General features: G+C 47.6%; 1 protein-coding gene across 1 annotated transcript; it reads right to left on the bottom strand.

The window, feature by feature from the left end:
• Window positions 1-8,169: 8,169 nt before the first annotated feature.
• On the bottom strand, window positions 8,170-19,672 carry LOC128337415 (tyrosine-protein kinase Fer-like). The gene is made up of 10 exons (XM_053278378.1): window positions 19,582-19,672; window positions 17,435-17,647; window positions 16,784-16,912; window positions 15,798-15,851; window positions 15,286-15,404; window positions 14,629-14,723; window positions 13,677-13,800; window positions 10,615-10,775; window positions 9,343-9,465; window positions 8,170-8,685 (listed from the first exon to the last, which is right to left on the bottom strand). Exons 1-10 carry the CDS (start codon window positions 19,657-19,659, stop codon window positions 8,543-8,545), a joined length of 1,239 nt encoding a protein of 412 aa, XP_053134353.1. The 5' UTR covers window positions 19,660-19,672; the 3' UTR covers window positions 8,170-8,542.
• Window positions 19,673-23,591: the final 3,919 nt, after the last annotated feature.

Below are 23,591 nucleotides of genomic sequence, written 5' to 3'. Positions count from 1 at the left end.
TCCCATTAAAATTTAACAATCAAAACTAACGGGAAATTTAACAACAATAAAAACGACATTAAAGTCAACAAGACTGCTTGTCTTTCTTAATCTGGATGTCAGCAACCGGTAACTGGAGTATCTGCTCTCTTGATGGCAATATGTAATTTTGTATGTGTGTGTGTGTGTGTGTGTACATGCACACGTATATGTAAAAACCAGAAATTAAGGGTTACAATTTGGGAGCCAGGGTATTCATGGGCTCACATCCAGATCAAGTTACTCAAAAGCCGTCTTACTGAAATTAATGGGACACGGTGGCAGGGGGTGATGGGAGTTGTAGTTGGAGAACTGCTGGAGAGCTGTGGTTGCCTGCCCCTGTTATGGGGAGAAGCGGGGCATTCACACTAGCTGAATTCCTCCCCCCACACCGATGTTTCCCACCCTCACGGGAGCTCTGCATCAGTAAAGAGTGTGGGTTTGGGTCTCTTCCCACACTTCAGGCTCCGTTGACATTTGATATGTGCACAAGCGTGCTGAAAACCAATGAAATGAAATGAAATAAAAGTTACCTATTCTATCTTTAATGTTTTTGTTTTTATTTTTAAGTGATGTCATGTGGGAGATCTGTGATTAGAGCCCTGGGTTGGTTGGTTTGATTAAATCAATCAATCAATCAATCAATCAATCAAAAATTTAACTCAACAGCAGATTTGGTTGCTGGAGGGTGGAGAAAATGGTCATTAGAGGAGCAGCTTTGGGGAAGGGGCTATTCAACCCGTGCCCCACACTATTTCCCTGATGCTAAGCAGGGTCTGCCCGGGTTTGCATTTGGATGGGAGACCACATGTGTGGGCTCTGTAAGATATCCCCCTTAGGAGATGGGGCCATTCTGGGAAGAGCATCTAAGTTCCAAGTTCCCTCCCTGGCAGCATCTCCAAGATAGGGCCGGGAAAGACTCCTGCCTGCACCCTTGGAGAAGCCGCTGCCATACTGAGCTAGATGGACCAAGGGTCTGCCTCAGTAAGTGGCAGCACCCTATGGTCAGGGTTCTTCCCTGGGAAGACAGTCTTCACATTCTCGCTGTCTAAAGGACAGTTAAAGCTCCCTACCGAAGGTACAGAATTAATGATTAACAGGCACAGAGCAAAAAAGAAGCACTGGAAGAGAAAGTTGAGGGAAAGGGGAAAGGCACACCTGCGAGTCTAATAGTCCTGGGCATGTTTACTTGGGAGTAAATCTGCGCTGTACAGAGGTTGCAAAATGTCCACAGGTACACCACGTTGGAATTCAGCAGGCCTCTGCCACACTAAAATAGGATTCACTGTGGGCACTGCTGAACCTCTCCATCATTGAAGTTTTTCTAACAGAGGAACCTAGGAAACTGCCTTATACTGAGGCAGAACATTGCCCTGTTAGGGGCGCAAGGAGTAGTGATATGCATCGGCTTCTGCATGGCCTGGGCTTGAACCGAACCGGGCTAGCTGGTTCCATGCACACCCCTAACAGGGAACTTACCTGTGGCAGGAGCACCTCTCATCACTAGAGTTTTTCAAACAGAGGCTGGCCAGTAATAGGTCACAGATGCTATGGCAGATTTCTACGCTGAGGGGGGGGTGGACTAGAGGACCTCCAGGGTCCCTCCTGACACCTTCATTCTATTATTCTAACCTCATATGGTCTACTCTGACTGGCAGTGGTTCGCCACGTTGCCAGATTCTGCGTCAGTACAGGTAGCAGAGAGGAGAGCTGGTCTTGTGGTAGCCAGCATGAATTGCCCCCTTTGCTAAACAGGGTCTGCCCTGGTTTGAATTTGAATAGGAGATGACCTGTGTGAGGGGCACCTACCTTCTTGCATGCAGAAGCTCCCAGATTTCCTCCCGGCCATCTCCAAGACAGGGCTGAGAGAAGCTCTTGCTTGCAAGAGGGCAATTTCAAAGCATTTTTTAACCCTCCGCAAAACCCCCACAGGGTCCTCTTTCCAATCGGAAGCCAGTGTCAGAAAACCAGCCAGCAAAGGGGAAATCAGGCCTCCAAAATGGCCCTCAAAATGTCGAAACGTTTCAAAGAGAAATGGGGTGGTTTTGTTCCAAGCTGGAAACAGGCCCTTTATTTAGGGGGCGTTTTCTTTCGAGCCCGAAACGGCCCGTTTCGAGTCGAAACGTTTCAGCATCGGAACGTTTTGCTCCTCCCTAAAAGGGAACAACTTCTCAACCATCCTTTAACACAGCGTCCGTTACATAGCCAAAGAGGATTATTTCGGGATCATATGACAACTCGGACCCCATTCTATTTTTAATGCTTAGAATGACTTCTTTCCCAAAAAAGACGAACCACATCTTCCCCCATGGCTCCACATCTCCAGCACCAGTCATCTGGTCGATGATCAGTGTCTATGGCATGTACTACCATATAAAGTATAACTTATACAAGCTTTTCTGCAAGGAGACACTCATAATATTTTAAAGATCATTTTCTGGGGGGAATCAGAGGAGGTTCTAAGGGCAGGGGAGGAACCCGGCTGTGAGGGAGGGACCCACCGAAGGAGCAACAGGCAACGCTGACTTCTTGGGGGGTCTGATGGACCCCGGTGTGTGTGTGTGGGAGGGGGAGACCTTTCATCTGGGCCAGGGGTCTCTGTCAGGGCGTGCTCCTCTTCCTCCTCCAAGAGGGTCTCTGGCAAGTTGGAACTTGGGCAGGTCCCGACTGACACGTGGCTTTGAATTATGGCCAGGTAGAAGAACGGGGGGGAAGACGTGGAAACTTTTGGGCAGAGAGCGGCAGAGACAAGCGGGCGACCTTCAACGTTTACGAGCTGTTTTGAACACAGTTTTATGAGCTCCAGCACGGCTATCAAAGACGGAGCGAACTCTGGGAACGGGTCGGAGGGGACGTTTGTGGGAGGTGATAACTCTTCCCTTGACAACAAGAATGTGCTGATTGGAGGTGCTGCTCCCATCAGGAACAGAGAAAGCTGCCTCCTACCGAGTCAGACCCTTCGTCCCTCTAACTCAGTATTGGCCACACTGACTGGCAGCGGCTTCTCCTGGGTTTCAGGCAGGGGTCTTTGCTGATGCTGCCAGGGGTTGAATGTGGGACCATCTATCCTTCCTGAGAAAATTCTGCCCTCAATATAAAGTGCACAAGATGCTGCCATCTGGGTCCGACCATTGGTCCCTCTAGTGTTGTCAGCACTGACTGGCAGCGGATCTCCAAGGTTTCAAGCAAGAGTCTCTCCCAGTCCTGCCTGCTGGAGGTTTTACAGACTGGGCTGTGACCCCAAATCTCCTTTGGAAGAGAGTGTGTGCATCCATACACCATCCAAACTTACCCCAAAGTCCCTTCGAACTCCTTGGATCCACTCCACACACAAATTTGGCTTTGTCTTGCAAATTCTAGCGTATCTCCAGTTATTCCTGGGTTGTTTTTTAAAATGCTGGTTTTAAGCAACTTTTTCTGAAACCACCGGAGCAAATAGGGAGAGAAACTGGCATAGAATCGTTAGTATAAAAGAGATACTCTCTTTAGAAATGCAGATACCGCTCTTTAGAATGCTCCCCACCATTGGCTGGAAGGAAAACACGGAGGCATGCCATGTGAACTTGCTTCAAAACCAAACCCCAGAGCAGAGGGGAGGGGCTGCTTCGCTCCATGCCGTGAGTGTGATTCGAAGGGGCTTCGCTCAACATTGACCCCGCAGCATGAAGCCATGTGTGGGTCACTCCCTCTGGAGACACTGCCAGGGAAGGAACCTGGGGCCTTTTGCCTGCAAAGCAGATGGCTCAACCCACTGAGATACGGCCCCCTTCCCAAATGCTACCCTGAACTCAGTCTTGGGGAAATGATGTGTTCCTTCTATTTTTAAACCTGCATACCTTGCTGCCCCATTTTCAGTTTGCTGAGTGGCTTTGCCACATCCCACTGAAATACAATTACCAAAGCAACAGCTGGGAGCCCTTCCGCTGCAAAATACTGAGCTAGACGGACAAGTGGTGTGTAGACAAGCCTCCTATATTCCCATGGCTGTTGCTCAGTGTTAGAGGATCTTCTCCCAGGTTCAGCCCATGGCATCTCCAGGTAGGGCTGGAAAATACTCCTGCCTGAAGCCCCAGAGAGTTGCTGCCAGCCAGAGCAGACGATGCTGAGCAAAACGGCCCAATGGTCTGACTCCGCAGGTGGCAGCTCATGTGTTCCGAGGGTGTCGGAGCACCCACGCGGTTTCTGTTGGCCATGGGAGAGAGCATTCCCATAATCAAATGCTGCCAAGCAGTGGAGAAGCACCTTTTATAAGACACCATAAAAGCACCAGGTGAGTCTTGTTTCTAGTGGAAAGGTGGGCCAGATATGGAGAACCAAGGAGAGATTCCCTTATAAATAATTTACAGGCGGCTTTGTGTACCGAGTGGCGAAGGGCGGGCCCCCAGAAGGCAACCGTGACAAGGAGCTATTGCGGGAGAAATTACGGTAATAAGCCCAGGGGCAATAAAATAAACTCCACTCTCTGCTTCCTGTTTAGAGAAATTAAATTGTTATGGGAGTCAAGCAAAGGGCACAGATTTCTCTAGAACTCACCGGCAATCTTCACATTGGCAATCTCCAATTTTGCTCGATGTTCCACATTATCTTGGTGACACAGGAACACAGGAAGCTGCCATATACTGAGTCAGACCCTTGCTCCATCTAGCTCAGGATTGTCTACCCAGACTGGCAGCGGCTTCTCCAAGGTTGCAGGCAGGAGTCTCTCTCGGCCCTCTCTTGGAGATGCTGCCAGGGAGGGAGGCCGGCATGGAGGGCAGGATTAGGAATATAGGGAGCTGCCTTATATCGAGTCAGACCATTGGTCTGTCAAACTCAGGATTGCCTACTCTGACCGTCAGCAGCCAGCAGCTCTTCAGAGTTTCTGACAGGCGTCTTTCCCAGCCCTACCTGGAGACTTTACAGACAGGGTTGTTATCCCAAATCTCCTCCGGGAGAGAGTGTGCGTGTTCACACACCAGCCAAACTTACCCTGAAGTCCATTCGAGATCCTTGGAAGCACTCCACACACAAATCAGGCTTGGTCTTCTGAATTTTAGCTGGTCTCGATGTATTTCCAGATTTTTAAAATGCTGGTTTTAAGCGACTTTTTCTGAAACCTCCAGAGCAGCTAGGGAGAGGCACTGCTGTAGAATCATTAGCATAAGAGGGATGCTCTCTTTAGAAATGCAGAAATACTGTAGCTCTTTAGCAACTTCTCTCTGCAGGCTACAGGAATTGATGGAGTAGCTACAGAAATATGGCAGGCAACTGAAGAAGAAACAGTCAAAGGTCTAACCCAACTGTGCCAGTAAATGTGGAGAACGACACAGTGGCCAACAGATTGGAAGAGGTCAGTCTACATACCCATACCAAAGAGAGGAGACTTAATAGATTGTGCAAACCATCGCACAATATCCTTAATTTCACACGCTAGCAAAATAATGCTCAGGATCGTCTGATCCAACGTAGATAAGAGCCCTACGTGGAAAGAGAAATGCTGGAGGTTCAAGCTGGTTTCAGAAAAGGCTGAGGAACAGGAGACATCATTGCCGATGCACGCTGGATAATCGCCCCATTTGCTAAGCAGGGTCAACCCTGGTTTGCATTTGGATGGGAGACTACATGTGTGAGCACCATGAGATGTTACCCTCAGGGGAAGGAGCCGCTCTGGGAAGAGCACCTTCATGCTTGCAGACAGAAGGTTCCAAGTTCCCTCCCTGGCAGCATCTCCAGATAGGGCTGGGAGATACTTCTGCCTGCAGCCTTGGAGAAGCCGCTGCCAGTCTGTGTAGACAATCCTGAGCTAGGTGGACCAAGGGAGAAGAATTATCAGAAGGATGCAGATTCTTATGTAAGTTATTTGCTTCTTTGTTCTTTGGGCTTTCTGGTCCCTTGATCAGACAGGCTCTAGTCCCAGGTATAATGGAGTGTTTGTTTATACCCCTTTAAAAGTTGTTTTTATAGAGATTTACAAGTTAAACAGGGGTACTCAAACTGGCCATTGAGGGTGGTGATGATAGGAGTTGTAGTCCAATATCTGGGGACTGGGGATGATGGGATTTGTAGTCCAACCACATTGTGGCACCAAAATGTGGATAGGGCGGCCGTTCATTCAGCTGCACTTCAGAGGTGAGATCCCATCCAAACGGATACCGATGTAGACAGACTGAACTGAAACGTACCACAGGGGTACAGACATTCAGTTTCTGCCCCATAATTCCCAGTCCTGCAAGGGATGCATGCGGATCTTGCCCCTGGGAATCTCCTTATCGGGACTGGGTGAGCAGTTTCCCGGTGGCAATGAGTTCCGCTGAGTTTTTTTCATTATGTAAAAAGGTTGCCCAAGTTAGAACAGTTGATCCATCTGTTCCGTCCCCCCTCGCCCCCCGCAAAGAGGTGAGGAACCATCAGAACAATATGTCCCATTGACCTATTCACTAGTTGGTTCAAAAAGGAGAAATTGGAAGGCGGCCAGTTGGAGGTGGTATGTACAGAAGAGAGAAAAACACACAGCGGCCATCAAGGAAAACCACAGATAAGGGTGTAATTTCCCATGTTCGTCAGATGAAGGGACAGAGGAAATTAAACTTCACATCAAATAATTAAAGGGGGAGGGGGAGAAAGGAAGGCAATTAGAATAACCAAGTTACCCTCTGCTTCAGGATGTGATTCGGTGCTAATTGGGTTAGGGTGGATCATTTGGATCTGCCTCTGGTCACGTCTTTTGGGGAGGAAACGTGCCTCTCCTCTGAAGGCAGATTACAGCAGTGACCTGACCACCCAGAAGGGGTTGGAAAACACACTTCGTTCAACACCAGTTTGCAGGGCTGCTATAGGACCTAGGAAGCTGCTTCCTACCGAGTCAGACCCTTGGTCCATCTAGCTCAGTATTGTCTACCCAGACTGGCAGCGGCTTCTCCGAGGTTGCAGGCAGGCGTCTCTCTCAGCCCTGTCTTGGAGATGCTGCCCGGAGGGAACTTGGAACCTTCTGCAGATGCTCTTCCCAGAGCAGCCCCATCCCCTAAGGGGAATATCCTCCAGTGCTCACACATAGAGTCTCCCATTCAAATGCAAACCAGGGTGGACCCTGCTTAGCAAAGGGGACAAGTCATGCTGGCTACCACAGGACCAGCTCTTCTCCCTGCTAGGCCTGAACACAGAACATGTCGCCTGGATTAAACACATGCAGCTGGACCCTTCGTGCATAAAAGGGGTGAGGTGTTGGGTTGAAGGCAGAGGACTGGCATATACATGTGCCCCGAACCCTGTCCATGAGCCAGCTGTGGGGTCAATACTCACTACTCACGAGAAAAGAGCTGGCCTTGTGGTAGCAAGCATGAATTGTCCCCTTAGCTAAGCAGGGTCTGCCCTGGTTGAATATGAAAGGGAGACTTGAAGTGTGAGCACTGAAAGATATTCCCTTTAAGGGATGGAGCCACTCAGGGAGGAGCAGAAGGTTTCAAGTTCCCTCCCTGGCAGCATCTCCAAGATAGGGCTGAGAGAGACTCCTGCCTGCAACCTTGGAGAAGCCGCTGCCAGTCTGGGTAGACAACCCTGAGCTCGAAGGACCAAGGGTCTGACTCAGTAGAAGGCAGCTCCTGATGTTCCTCCATCTATAAAGCGGTTTACCTGCCCCAGTCAAGATCTCCCTCATTCACACCAGCATTTAGCAGCTGGCCTGGCTATTTAGTGCTGATTTCGTGCTAAATTCACCCCTTGGTTGGCTGTGTGTGTCAAGGAATCCTTCTCTTTAGGCTGGTTCAGGGTGTGGAATGTAGCATTTCTCTCTTTCTCTCCTGCTCCCAACCTCTGTATTGCAACCTCAGCCCTCTCTTCCTCACCCCATGCAGGACGGGGGTTTACATTTTTTACATTTATTATTCTTTTTTTAATACCCCTCTCTTCCTCCAAGGAGCCCAGAGTGTGTACTACATACTTAGGTTTCTCCTCACAACAACCCTGTGAAGTAGGCTAGGCTGAGAGAGAAGTGACTGGCCCAGAGTCACCCAGCAAGTCTCCTGGCTGAATGGGGATTTGAACTCGGGTCTCTCCGGTCCTAGTCCAGCACTCTAACCACTACACCAAGCTGTTTAAAAAGATCAATTTAGTTAGGGCGTGGGGGAGGGAGGTTTTGAATCTCAAGAGTTTATTTGCAGGTAGGACCTGCAAACACACATTTCACACTGCTTGAAAAATACCACAATTTCCTTTGGCCACATGGCCACACACACACACACACACACACACAGAGCCCACGTCTAGTTTCCTTTCTTCTCAGACAGATGGACATGTATACTTAAAAAAAAATTAAAGCATTAAAATAAAAATTAAATTTTTATAAAATTTAAATTTAAAATTTTATAAAAATTAAAGCAAGCCTCATTTCTCCCTTCCACACCAGCAAAGTATCATGGGCTGGCCCCAAAGAGCGGCAAAAGTTTGTATCCCCGAGACAGACAAGATACGTTGATCGACAAGGAAAAGGACGCACGGGCAGTTTTAGAGAGATTTATCAGGGCTCAGGTTAGGGTCCCCACCTCCACGGTCATTCAGAGTCCCAGGAGAGCTGCATCATCTCCCTGTGGATGGCGGAGAACCTCGGACGGAGACGGGGGGTGCGGTCCCAGCATCTCAGCATCACGTCGTAGACATCCATGGGGCAGTGCTGGGGGGCCCGCATGCGGAAGCCTGTCCTCCGGAAAAAGAGAAAGGGAGAGAAAGAAAGAGGGGTGGGCGTTAGACAAACCTGCGATCAAGTTCCTGCAGGGCCAGCCAGAGTGGGGCAGTAGTTAGAGTTATAAGTCTTATAATTCACCTGCGGAACTCTCTGCCACAGGACGGGGTGATGCCACCCACCCCACCTTGGGTGGCTTTAAAAGGGGGCTTAGACAAATCCGTGGAGGACGAGGTCTATCCGTGGCTACTAGTCTTGATGGCTAGTGGCCACCTCCAGGCTCAGAGGTAGGACCCTTCTGAATACCCATGGCAGGGGAGCAATGGCAGGAGAGAGGCCACGCCTTCCTCTCCTGGTCTGAGGGCCGCCTAGAGGCATCTGGTGGGCCACTGTGGGAAACAGGATGCTGGATGAGATGGGCCTACGGTCAGACAGAAATGCAACTATAAGTACATGGAGTTGTATTGTTAGGTCTCTAGCAGCAAAAGGACCTCACAGAGAACAGGCGCTGGGAAAGACTCCTTTTCCTGCCTGGCCTTGGAGTGGTGCTGCCAGTCAGTGCCCAACCGGCGCAATGGCCTGACTCAGTAGGCAGCAGCCCTGTTGCTCTGTAGAAAGGAGACTTCAAGGCTTGCATGACTGTGCTGTTCTCCCCTCACACCTCTCCTCACCTCTTTCCACCTGGCTGACCACCTGCTGATTCGACAGCCCACGGTAGGGCGTGCCCCCCAAGCTGAAGATCTCCCACAGCAGAACTCCATAGCTCCAGACATCACTCTCAGTTGAATAGCGGCCTGCCAAGGTGGAGGAAACCAAGCAGCCAGCCGTTAGAGCAAGGGCCCCAAACCTTTGAGAGTTACTCACTGGAGAATGGCCTTTTTCACAGCTGCCCCACATTGAGTTGACTCTTTCAATGAGCCGACACCTTCAACTCGGGATCACACCTGTTCTATGGAGGTTAACAACAGGAGAGGGTGCTTTGATTGCTGTAGTATATTAGGATCATAGGAAGCTGCCTTCTACTGAGTCTGACCCTTGGTCCATCTAGCTCAGTATTGTCTACCCAGACTGGCAGCGGCTTCTCCGAGGTTGCAGGCAGGAGTCTCTCTCAGCCCTATCTGGAGATGCTGCCAGGGAGGGAACTTGGGACCTTCTGAATGCATGCATTTATATGGTATCCTGAATTATTTATTATTTTTTATTATTATTTTATTTTATATCCCGCTCTTCCTCCCAGGAGCCCAGAACGGTGTACTACATACCTAAGTTTCTCCTCACCCTGTGAAGTAGGTGAGGCTGAGAGAGAAGTGACTGGCCCAGAGTCACCCAGCAAGTCTCATGGCTGGATGGGGATTTGAACTCGGGTCTCCCCGGTCCTAGTCCAGCACTCTAGCCACTACACCACACTGGCTCTCATCGAATCTATTTTAAACATATTAACCCAAGAGAAGCCAGTCCTGTGGTGGCAATCAGGAATTGTCCCCTTTGCTAAGCAGGGCATGTCCTGGTTTGCATTTGGATGGGCAATGGCATGTGAGTATGGTAAGATATTCCCCTTAGGGGATGGAGCAGGGAAGAGCAGCTGCAAGCTAGCATGCAGAAGGTTCCCAATTCCCTCCCTGGCAGCATCTCCAAGATAGGGCTGGGAGGGACTCCTGCCTGCAACCTTGGAGAGCTGCTGCCAGTCAGTGCTGACAATTCTGAGCCGGATGGACCAATGGCCTGACTCAGGAGATGGCAGCTTTCTGTCTTCCTATAGCTTGGGGGCGGAGCATCAGCTTTGAATTCAGGAGGTCCCAGGTTCAATCCCTGGCAGCATCTCCAGGTAGATGGACCTATGGTCCGACTCAGTATATAGCAGCTTCCTATATATTCCTAGGGGATTTCCCATCGCCAACCCCACAGGGCCCTGTCTCAGGCCCAAAGCCCAGGGTGCCACGGACCGTATTTCAAGGCCTCGGGAGCTGTCCACTTGATGGGGATATGCTTCAGGCCTTCCCTGGAAGAGTAGACACCGCTGTCCGCCTGATGCTGGTAGATCCCAAAGTCGCTGATCTTGAGGACGTTGCCTTCCCCCACCAGACAGTTCCGGGCGGCCAAATCCCTGCCAAAGCATTAGAAAGAGGGGTTACTAATCCTCCAGGACTGGCTTGGATGCTCTGGGACATAGCAACACAGGAAGCTGCCACAAACTGAGTCTGACCCTTGCTCCATCTAACTCAGTATTGCCTGCACAGACTGGCAGCGGCTTCTCCAGGGTTGCAGGCAGGAGTCTCTCTCAGTCTTATCTTGGAGATGCTGCCAGGGAGGGAACTTGGAACCTAGATGCTCTTCCCAGAGTGGCTCCATCCCTTAAGGGGAATATCTTACAGGGCTCACATATGTCTCCCATTCAAATGCAAACCAGGGTGAACCCAGCTTAGCAAAGGGGGAAATTTATCCTTGCTCCCACAATATAAGCTCTCTTCTTGGAGATGGGTCCCCAAATGAGTGGGAAAATATTGGCGGGGGGGGAGAAATAGATGGGGGGGATCAAAATTTCTGGGTATCGCTTCAGTTAGAGTGGGCAATGTTCATTTGAAATCTGGGGCACAGAGAGGGTGTGGATGGTTCGCAGGAGGGTCCTGGGGTCTATGCTGGGGTGAGGACTGGTTTTGGTTGTCCCCGGCTGGACTGGATCATAGAACATCAGAGCTGGAGGGACAACCCGAGGTCATTTAGTCCAACCCCAAGTATCCCTGAGAGACAGTGGTTCAGACTCTGTCTGAAATCCTCCCTCCAAGGAGAGCACACCCGTTTATTTCTCCTTGCTGACAGGAGCAAAAGAAGTGACTTAATTAAAGAACTCTCTTGTGCTGGATGCCCCAAAAGGTGGCTTAGTGTTTTGGGAACCAACTTGTTACAGTCGTGTAGAGCAGGAGATGGGCAGGCTATAAGCCTGCAGGATCTGTTTCTCTTTGGGGCTTGAGTTTTAGGCCCACCAGCAGGAACTGGGTTCAATATTGTAGCTGGGGCGGAGCCAGGCGCAACACAGTGGCTCGGGGGGCGGAGCCAGGTGCAACACGGCAGCTCAGGGGGCGGAGCCAATTTCCTCTTGAAACTCCGTGGGTCATACACTGGGATGATCTGCACATAAAAAAGCAATTCTGCATATTAATCAAAACCCCTGGTCTAAAGCAATAATCTAATTGGGGGGTGGGGGGCAGGGGTGGGGAGGCAAGATTGATTGTTGTTAAAGTTAAACAACAAGGGTAGAAACATTTACTGAACTGCTTAACATTGCCCCTGGTAACTAGGCAAAGACGCACCTTTCAACATGGTGATTCTCTTGCATTTAGCAGGGGGAGAACAGCTGGCCCTATCCGGCCCCAGCACAGCCTCTTTCCAGGGTCTGTTGCTGGTGTCTCCCTTGGGTTTCTTGTTAGACTATGAGCCATTTGGGGACAGGGGAATTATCTCCTTCTCCTTCTCCATCATAAACCTCTTTGAGAGCTTTCGTTGAAAAGTGGTATATAAATAGTAGTACTGATTGATTGATTGATTGATTGATTGCATTTCTATTCCACTCTTCCTCCAAGGAGCACATAGTTACATTTATCTTCACAACAACCCTGAGAGGTAGGTTGAGCTGAGAGAGGAGTGACTGGCCCAGAGTCACCCGGTGAGGTTAACGGCTTAATGAGGATTTGAACTCGGGTCTCCTCAGTCCCAAGTCCAGCACTTTCACCCCTGCACTGTGCTGGTAGTAGTAATAGATTGACCATGACTGCTAAACTTCTGCTTTCTGCCCCACCAATCATCACGGGATGATTTCTTGGAAGCTTCTTCATGCGACATTTTATAACTGTTTTAATGTCTATATTGTATGCTGTTCTGCAAGCTGAAAATGTATTTCCCTGTTCTACAGTGGCCAAAGGCCACACAAGCAAATACATGAGACAGATCCTTTAATTAAGCAATAAACACACAGAAACACACACAAATGGGAGCAACAATCAAAACATGCCATATCAACCACAGCAGCTGAAAAGGCATTCCAAGAAAAATGGCGGCGGGGGGGGGGGGCGTGGGTGGGGAGAAAGAAAGAGAGAAAAAGAAAGAGAGAAGGATGGATTGGAAGGAGAAAGAAAAAGAAAGAAAGATGGCTTGGAAGGAGAAAGAAAGAAAGAAAGAAAGAAAGAAAGAAAGAAAGAAAGAAAGAAAGAAAGAAAGAAAGAGAAGGATAGATGGATTGGAAAGAGAAAGAGAAAGAAAGATAGAAAGAAAGAAAGATGGATGGATTGGAAGGAGAAAGTAAGAAAGAAAGAGATGGATGGATGGATTGGAAAGAGAAATAAATAAATAAAGAGGGATGAGAAAAGGAAAGAGAAGAGAGAAAGAAAAAGATGGAATTGAGAGAGAGAGAGAGAGAAAGAAAGAAAGATGGAGAAAAGGAAAGAAAAAAGGGTGAGTCTTTCCTTTTTGGTGGAAGGAACTCTCTTTGGGAATTTTGAGGGTTCAACACCAAAAAGACCCTGCAGACACCCACACTGCAAGAATAAACTCAAAGCCAAACAGCCTCAGCAAATTTGAAAGGCCGGAGAAGTTACACGAGGCTCAGGCTGTTTGAAGCCTTAATGGACAGAAGCTCCATGCATGCAGCTGAAATGCAGGACCCATATATTCAACAGGTGTCGTTTCCCTATCATGGAGATGCAGGACTGGAATAAAGCGACACCTGTTGCGTTTCTGCCGACCATACTGCCAGCAGAGGCCCAAAGATCCTATCCCTTAAAACAAAAAAATAACGGCAAGAGGCTGATGTCGATATTTAAAGGAATTCAGTCATCCTTCATAAAAGAATAACACCCACACCCACACCAATAAATCCTCACGCCAGCTATTAAGTCAGTAATGAAATTTCAAGGATAGTGTATTCATCATCATCATCATCATCATCATTATTATGAGGAATGAAAAAGCGATGCACTTACAGCGTTACCGTCCCAGTGCATCAGCTTCGTACCTGTGGATGCAGCGGTTGCTCTCCAGATAAGCCATGCCTGCCGCGGCCTGGGCTGCGAAGCGGAGGAGATCCTGCGTCCAGAGCCGTCTCCCTTCCACACGCAGGAAGGACAATAAATCTCCACCTGGGCAGGCAAAGGAAAAGCCGCAGCTGGATTTTCCTTTTGCTGGAGTTGGTGTTTTACCACTCACTGGGCCATATAGCTGGAATTCCTGTTACAGAACCTAACAGGAGAGCTGGTCTTCGGGGAGCAGGCATGAATTGCCCCCTTTGCTAAGCAGGGTCTGCCCTGGTTTGCATTTGGATGGGAGACCACATGTGTGAGCACGGGAAGATATCCCCCTTAGGGTCCACTCTGGGAAGAGCGCCTGCATACAGAAGGTCCCAAGTTCGCTCCCTGGCAGCATCTCCAAGATAGGGCTGAAAGAGACTCCTTCCTATAACCTTGGAGAAGCCGCTGCCAGTCTGGGTAGACAATATTGAGCTAGATGGACCAATGGCCTGACTCAGTATAAGGCAGGTCCCTATGTTAAAAATAGCATTTAGTCTCCCATTCAAATGCAAACCAGAGTGTGCTCTGCTTAGCAAGGGGAGCAATTCAAACCATTCTCCTTAGCAAAGGGGAACCCCAACCACCAGCTCTCCTCCCCACAGACTGCATGGTAACCCTGAGATAATCTTTGGGCAATTTATTGTGAGGGAAGCTGCATTTCTCATCTCAAGGTAGCTTCTCTGGTGAGAGCCAAGGTTACTCTCACAACAGCCCTACGAGGTAGGCTAAGCTGACCGAGTGTGGCGTGTCCCCCAAGAACCCTGTGTGAGTTTCGCAGCTGATCGGAACAGGAATTTGAACACAGATCTCCCCAAGGCTAAGACTGCCCATCGTCTCCCCACACCATGAACATGGCACAACGCCTCTGGTGAACCGCCATGGGTTGCTCCTGCCACTCACCGGTCACCAGCTCCATGACGATGAAGACGGGCTGCTTCCGTGCACAGACGCCAATGATACGGACGATGTTTGGGTGGCAGCACTGCCTCAGAATCCTAGCAGAGAAGGAGCCAAATTTGCAGAAGGCTAAAGGATCGTGTGCAGGGTTAACCAGTTCTGACTGCCGCTATTGCTGGATATCCCCCCACCCCCCCAATATGTTTCCTGACATTTTTCTGTCTCAATAGCTGAGACTTTAGCTGGGCTTGCAGCCAGGCTAAAAATATGCACAGTAGATATTTGTACAGGAGTCCCCCCCCCCTTTATTTGCTGGGGTTCTGTTCTTGCCTGAAACCGTTGAGTACGGAGACTCAAATCAAATTCACTCGAATCCAATCTGAACGTGATTCGAGCTCAGGCAAATTTGAATCAATCTGAACGAATCCACTCGAATCCGATCTGAACGTGATCCGAGCTCAGGCAAATCCGAATCAATTTGAAACGGTGCAAGCCGTTTCGAGTCGAATCGGTTCAAATTCCATTTGAATTCAAATCGGTCGAATTTTTTGCACATCCCTAATTTGTAGGAGTCGTATTACATGCATGGAACATATAATGAATGAATCGCGCTCTGGTGTCTGGTGTTTCTGAGTCACAGCTCCATCTCGCTTTGCTGACCTGGCCTCCATCAGAAATTTCTCCTTGGTCTCTGGATCAAGACAACCCCGGCAGGTCTTCACAGCCACGGGCGTGTTGTCGTAGGCTAGGCGGCCGCTGTATACCTCTCCAAAATTACCCTGTTGAGGGAGGGGGGTAAAAGAACAAAGCAATCAGGAGGTCATTTAACAGAAGCATTCCCAACCGTGGGTCCCCAGATGTTGTTGGACTACAACACCCATCATCTACAGTCACAATGGCCGAGGAGGGATGGAAAGGAACGAGGAAGAGAAGGGAGGAGGAGGAAGAAGAAGAGAGGAGAAAGAAGAAAGAGGAGGAGAAAGATGGGGGAGGGAGGAAAGGAGGGAGGACGGATGGACGGAAAAAGAAATCCTGGAGATCCAAAGGAGGAAACTGAATCAAGGAACCACAAAGATGAAAGTAGGGGAGGGGGGAGTAGGGACAGGTTATCGGGGTCAGAAATCAGGGCCAGCCTTGATAAACTGGAGCATATCTAAATCAGTGCCACTTACGCTTCCCAGAAACTCGCCCAAAATCACATCGTTGTAGTTGAGGTCCCACTTCGCCTATAAAGAGGATGAAGATGGCCCCCTGTGAGTGACTCTGAGGTGGGTCCCGAATAGATTTGCCAGGCCCCCCGAAATTCTGGGTTTTTCACCCAGATTTTAAGCCTCACTCCCAGATTGCTTAGCCCACCCAGATTCAGCTTTCAGGTTTTAATTACCATTTTAATCTGTTTTATGTTGCTGCCAACTGCCCAGAGACAGAAGTTTGGGCAGTGCACAAATATAATAAATAAAAATAATCATCAAGTTCGGTATTATTCATTGCACCAGGCGTTCCCAACCGGTGGCCCACCTGATGTTGCTGAACTACAACTCCTATCATCCCCAGTTACAATTTATTGTGTCTGGGGATGCTGGGAGTTGTAGTTCAGCAACATCAGAAGGGCCACCAGTTGAGAACACCTGGCTTGTACTATTAGAAAACTGCTGGTTAGATCACCTAGCCAGTTTGAGGTGGGGGGTGTTGAACGTCTAGTTTTTAGAATTCCGCATATTGATATGTATTATTACAACTCTGTCTTTGGATGTTCCATTTATTTATTGTGCTATTTACACACAGTCTACCCGATGTTACAGACTGGATTTGGTACTTGAATTATCAAGCCCTTCCCAAGGGTCTAGGATAACCAAACCATAAATTTATAATCAATATTATTCTTTGTTTATTTTTATTTATTCAACATATTTCTATACCGCCCCAAACGCAAGTTCTCTGGGCGGTTTACAAGAGAATAAAAGCAACCAATAAAAAAAGTTAACACATTTCAACAATTACATTTTAAAAGTTAAAACTATTAAAACACAATTAAAGTTTCTTCCTCTTCCTCCTCCTCTTCCCTCTTCCCTCTCTGTCTGTTTTAATTTAATTAATTAATTAATTAATTTTATCTCTGTCTGTAAGAATGAACTAAACCACCTGAGGACCAACTTACCCGTACGACCGGATTCCGCAGGAGAACCGGGCTTCTCCCCGTCAGCCCCTGGCGTCTTTGTAGGTGGTGATTAATCAACTGGGGGATGCTAGAGAAATTTGACCCGTACGGTTCAAGCTGGTACCTGCCCTGCAGAGGAGAACATTCAGCATTCGATACAGAGGAGAACGTGTCCAGAAATGCACAGAGAAAGGAATCGGGTCCTCCAAATGGTTGACCGAATATGCTCCCCCACCACCCACCCGCCCCCATAATACTAGAACTTGCTGGAGGCTACTCAATGAAATTGAAGGGCTGTAGATTTGAGAGACAGAGAGAGAGAGGAAATAAATGTCTTCTTGGCACCATTTCACCACTGCCTGACAAGCTGGAGTTTCCCTCCCTGGCAGCATCTCCAAGATAGGGCTGGGAGAGACTCCTGCTTGCAACCTTGAAGAAGCTGCTGCCAGTCTGGGTAGACAATCCTGAGCTAGATGGACTAAGGGTCTGACTCAGTATGTGGCAGCTTCCTATGTTCCTAACCCGTGGAAAATGAGGCTCTCTTGTATTTTAATCCCCCGGCCAACTGAGCAAAGAGGCGCCATTCTTGGCAGCCAGCCTGGCCTCGAGCGAGGGGAACTCAGGTTTGAAGAGACGCCCCCAGCAGCTTACCTTGGAACACTGGATGATAAAATGCTTGCACTGCCCTCTGGCCATCACTGACAGGACGAATCCTCCCGGCTGGCCTTGGCTCTCCCTCACCAGGAAATCCCCTTCTTGGGACAGCAGGGCCTGGGTCTTTTGCCTGGGGAGGGGTCCGTGGAACCAATCCTGCTGAGAAAGGGGTCTCTGCGCGGCTGGGACCAAGGGCACCGGAGGCGGCAGCTGGTAAGAGGGGGACACCCGGCGTTGACCCAGGGTTAGCTGTGCCAGGGTTAGCTGTGTTGACTTATCTCCCCGGATGGGTTCCTCACACACTCCAGAACCTCGGGCTCAGCCCCACTATAAAAAACTGGAGGTGGCAGCTGATTACAGGGAGACACCCAGAGTTGGCCCAGGGTTAGCTGTACCAGGGTTAGCCATGTTGACTTACCTCCCCAGATGGGTTTCTCACACACTCCAGAAACATGGGCTCAGCCCGACTATTAAAAACTGGAGGTGGCAGCTGATTACCTGGAGTTGGCCCAGGGTTAGCAGTGCCAGGGTTAGCTGTGTTGACTTATCTCCCCAGATGGGTTTCTCACACACTCCAGAACCTCGGGCTCAGCACCACTATAAAAAACTGGAGGTGGCAGCTGATTACAGGGAGACACCCAGAGTTGGCCCACGGTTAGCAGTGCCAGGGTTAGCTGTGTTGACTTATCTCCCCGGATGGGTTCCTCACACACTCCAAAAGCTTGTGCTCAGCCCCACTATAAAAAACCAGAGGTGGCAGCTGATTACAGGGAGATACCTGGAGTTGGCCCAGGGTTAGCTGTGCCAGGATTAGCTGTGTTGACTTATCTCCCTGGATGAGTTTCTCACACACTCCAGAAACATGGGCTCAGCCCCACTATAAAAAAAACCTCAGGAAGCATCCTGTAGGCACCAACAAAAAAGAAAACAATCAAAGATCAAGATGCCTGTAATCTTGAATAAGCCCAACGCATTTCAGCTAACAGCCTTCCACGGGAGCAACCATAAAGCATGGAGACATGGAAGTTAAAAAACACACACAACACTTTGTAAAAAGGACACCCCCAATAACATTTCCAATATGTTCTGCAAAACTTCGATCTTTTCTGCAAAAACTGTCCAGACTGTTCAGACTCCTGCCTGAAACCTTAAGAACTGTTGTCATTCAGTGTAGACCAGGGCTGCTTAAATTCAGCCCTCCTGGAAGTTTTTCACAGGGGTTTTAAAAATTCCCATCTCCTTGGGAATGGAGGGAGTGCGTTCACATATCCACCAGATTTACCCCAAAGTCTCCGCGGGTGATCAGGGAGCAGTTCACACACAATTCGGGGTTTTCACTGCACATTAGAGTTTAGCCCAATTTATATCCGGGGGTAAAAAAAATTTCCACTATTTGTGTCGGGGTTTTTGGACAACTTCCAGTTTGCAGTAAAGCCTCCCAGTAAACTCACAGTAAAGCCTGCTGTGTGTAAAAGTCCCAGGTGTTTTTGGACGACAACTCCCATCATCCCCCGCCAAAATGGCCAATAGCCAGGGATTATGGGAGTTGTAGGCCAACATCTGCAGGAGGACTGAAGTTGAGCAATCCTAAACTAGATGGAACTCAGCATAAGGCAGGATCCTAAATTCTTATTCAAGCCGTGCCTGGTTAGTTTTGGGAGCCGTTCGGAAAGTTGATTTGTTTTCATAACCAGATCCATTTTCTTTTTAATGAAGGAACAATTCTGACTTCCATTGCTTTTAAACCAGTTTTGAATAGGTCTAACTGCATTTACATTCTGTATGGGACAAGATCCTTTCTTTCTTTGTTAAGAGACCTTTAAAAAGCTACAGTTAGAGGTCCTTTTAGTGACCTTTAAAAAACCGCAGTTCCCAAGGTTCCCTTGATTGGGACACATCTTGGTTCTGTAAGGGACAGGATCCTTTCTTTCTTTGTTAGAGGGCTTTCTTAGAGACCTTTAAAAAACTACAGTTAGAGGTCCTTTTAGTGCCCTTTAAAAAACCGCAGTTCCCAAGGTTCCCTTGACCGGGACCCATCCTGGTTAAACTGGATTAAAACCACATTAAAACATGCAATGTAGACAAACATGCCTTGCAAAAGGAACGACAGAGAACAGATGCTTTGAGTCATACTCGCACTGTACCCAGATTGGCCTGTTGGGACGCATCCTGTCCGCACATTCTGGCCAAGCATATTTTCGGTGGAGGGGCGGTTGCTCCATTGGTTACATACGAAATCTTTGCACCGTTTCTGTAATTTTTTTTTTTTAAAAGAAAATCTGCCCCTACAGGTGAAAACTGAATCAGGAAGAGTCCAGGTGGGAAACAATCATTTATTATGACCTCAGTGACTTTTGACATCACTGGGTCACATGACACACTTTTCTATTTAAAAGGGACCTGGCAGTTGGTTTAACACAGGCCAGCCTTGTCTACACTGACTGGCAGCAACTCTCCAAGGTCTCGGGCAGGAGTCGCTCCCAGCCTTACCTGGAGAGGCTGCCAGGCAGGGAACCTCGGATTTTCTGCCTGCAAAGCAAATGCTCTGCCACTGAGGCACAGCCCAACTCTTTAGGAAATTGCTGCCTACTGAGTCAGACCATTAATCCATCTAGCTCAGTATTGCCTGCACTGACTGGCAGCAACTCTCCCAGGTTTCAGGCAGGAGTCTTTCCCAGCCTTACCTGGGGATGTCCAAGATTCTGCAGGGAAACTCTTACAGTGCTCAAATATAGTCAGGAGTCTGTCTCAGACCTACCTTTTTGGAGGGGGGTGGTAAATAAATTGTATTTGCATTGACTCCTCTCTGATATTTATTTGCATTATCTCCTCTCCTCTCTCCTCGAAAGAAATACTCAAGAGTTACATCTAATGCTGCTAGGTTTTGTGCTGCTGTATATAAAAGAAGATAGGAGTTAATTAATCAAGGATAAATCATGATTGTATTAAAGTCTGATTGTGGCATAGTATTTGCAAAGTTATGAAGCTGGGTAGTGTTATGTGATATGGCAGGTCGGAGACCATAATCAAGTTGATTTGATGGTTTATTTTTGCATCTAAATACAAAATCTTGTACTTTAAATTAAATAAATTTATATCCTACTTTCCTCCCAAAGGAGCCGAGCGGTGTGTGTACTAACTGTTTTAACTTTTTAAAATTGTTGCCCTGGTTTCCAGGGTTTTTAGCTGTTTAATTGGTTTTATTGTGTTTTAATAGTTTGATTTTAATTGTTAACTTGTTTTAATTGTGCTGTAAACTGCCCTGAGCCATTTTGGAAGGGTGGTATATAAATCAAATAATCAATCAATCAATGGTTATGTTTATCCTCACAACAGCCCTATGAGGTAGGTTTGTCTGGGAGAGAAGAGACTGCCCCAGAGTCATTCAGTGAGTTTCATGGCTGAACGGGGATTTGAACTTAGGTCTCCGAGGTCCTAGTCCAACACTCTAACCACTACTGAGCTCATGGTGCAAGGTGTGTTGAAGCTCACATCTTTGTGAGTGGTGTGTGAGGTTAGGGTTCAGTGTAAGCAAGTGTAAAGTGATGCATATTGGGGCAAAAACCCCTAACTTCATATATACACTGATGGGATCTGAGTTGTCAGTGACTGACCAGGAGAAAGATCTTATGGACTGCTCGTTGAAAGTGTTGACTCAATGCGTGACTGATGACTGATTGACAAAGTACCGTCAAGTCGGTGTCGACCTTTAGCGACCACTTAGATAGATTATCTCCAGGATGATCCGTCTTCCAGTTGGCCTTGAAGGTCTCTCAGTGGTGCATTCATTGCTGTCGTCATCACGTCCATCCACCTTGCTGCTGGTTGTCCTCTTCTTCCTTTGCCTTCAATTTTCCCCAGCATGATGGACTTCTCAAGGGAGTTGGGTCTTCGCATAATGTGTCCAACGTATGATAGTCTGAGCCTGGTCATTTGTACCTCGAGTGAAAATTCTGGATGGATTTGTTCTATGATCCATTGGTTTGTCTTCCTGGCTGTCCATGGTATCTTCAGAAGTCTTCTGCACCATTATTCAAAAGCGCCAATACTTTTTATGTCTTGCTTCTTCAAAGTCCAACTTTCGTATCCATAGAGTGTCACGGGGAAAACCATGTCTGAACGATTCTAATCTTTGTAGATATAGACATGTCACAGCATCTCAATATCCTTTCCAAGGCCTTCGTTGCAACCCTACCAAGTGCTAGTCTGCGGCGTATTTCTTCACTGCTGGATCCTCGACTGTTGATCCTAAAAGGCAGAAGCTCTCCACCACTTCAGTTGTCTTCATTGTCAATTCTGAAGCTGGTTGCTGTACCTGTTGACATTAGTTCAGTCTTCTTTACATTTAGTCGTAGTGATCACCTGCATTCTCAGCTATCAGAGTGGTATCATCCGCGTGACAGCTGTGAAAAAGGCCAATTCCATGCTAGGGATCATTAGGAAGGGGATTGGAAATAAAACTGCTAATATTATAATGCCCTTATACAAATCTATAGTGCAACCACATTTGGAATTCTGCGTATAGTTCTGCTCACCGTATCTTAAGAAGATCATTGTAGAACTGGAAAAGGTGCAGAAGAAGGCAACTAAGTTGATCAGGGGTCTGGAGCACCTTCTTCATGAGGCAAGGCTACAGCATCTGGGGCTTTTTAGTTCGGAAGAGAGGTGAATATGGGGAGACATGATTGGTTATTCATGGTGTGGAGAAAAGTGGACAGAGAGAAATGTTTCTCCCTCTCTTCCAACACTAGAACCAGGGGTCATCCCATGAGACTGAAGGCCAGGAAATTTAGGCCCAACAAAAGGAAATACTTTGGATAATAAATGATGAGGGATAATAAACTGAGACTGAATCCAGATAAGACGGAGGTAGACCAAGTCAAAAATATCCAGCTTTTCTTCTCTTTGAGGACCTCCATCCTTTCTACCGTATTTACCCAAATAGAAGACAACACTGAGATGAAGACAACCCCCTTAAAAATATATGTGTTAAAATAAAAGGTTATACTATTTACCCCAAAGGAAGAGGACCCAGAATTTTAGATGATTCCTCCCCCCCTCCACCATTCTAACATCAAAGAACTTGGGGGGGAAACCTAGTTGGGTAAATATAGTACTCACCCTTCAAGAAACAGGGACTCATTTTTGGTTCTGAAAATTTTAATTAACTTTTTTTTTTACAAGTTAAATCAACAATAAACAATAAACCATTTTTCTCTTCATATATATATATATATATATAAATCAGTCTTGAGCGTTAATTTAAAAAGGGAAAAGTCCTTCGTAGTGGGCCCTCTTTTCTCTTAAGCGGTGCTGTGGTCAGCAGAGGATTTCTTGCTTTAAAATTACAGTTTTTAAAAATGTCTCTCTCTTTCTAGGATGGTGTGGGTTTAAACAACCACCACAAAAAAAACATTCATCACAGCTGAAAGATCTTTTTGTCATCATCTGAGGAGGGGAAGGTAATATAACCTCCATTGTCCAAAATGGATCATTTCCCCCAAAGTGGCTCAGAGATCTGGAGAGAAATGGCAAGAAATTGTTCCTTCTCATTTTTTAAAAGACGTGGAGGGGAAGTGGATTTTCCATAATCTGAAAACTCCTTCCCTCCTTTCAAATTGTACTTGGCAGACATTTTGCTCTGATGTTTCTTTGCTCGGGAGGCAACCTGCGCATGGGTTCGTCAAGATGGATCCGAAGCCAGCGGGAACTTCTCCGGTGAAAACACGTTCCCCACTGAAACAGCATTTCCCCCTCTTAATTCATAAAAAGCACCTGCAGGAGCCCAATGAGTCCGAAAGTTATGTGTGTACACTGTTCAAACAATCCGGAACTCCATTCTCCTCCATAGTTTCTCTTATGAATGAGGTTCTCGAATTTGCCTGCCTTATGATCAAGCTGGGATCAGGACACCCCCCCTAAACATCCTTTCTAATCTCTGGATTATAACATTTCTCCCCTGACAGGTATCTTTAAAAACGGGGGTGGGTGGACCCTCCAGCTTTGGTACAAAAAGAAAATCACTACACAGAATTTTTCAACAACAAAAATGCATTTTTTAATTTTTTTTTTAACTTTCTCTTGCAGCAGACAATAATCCCCAGTTCTTGAGTTCTGCAAAAGGTGATGGACATCACCTATTTCCACACTGGGG

Source organism: Hemicordylus capensis, chromosome 14 (genome assembly GCF_027244095.1).
Source record: "Hemicordylus capensis ecotype Gifberg chromosome 14, rHemCap1.1.pri, whole genome shotgun sequence".
Classification (NCBI taxonomy): domain Eukaryota; kingdom Metazoa; phylum Chordata; class Lepidosauria; order Squamata; family Cordylidae; genus Hemicordylus; species Hemicordylus capensis.
The sequence above is the reverse complement of the archived record's forward strand: the minus strand, read 5'-3'. Positions and strand labels throughout refer to the sequence as shown.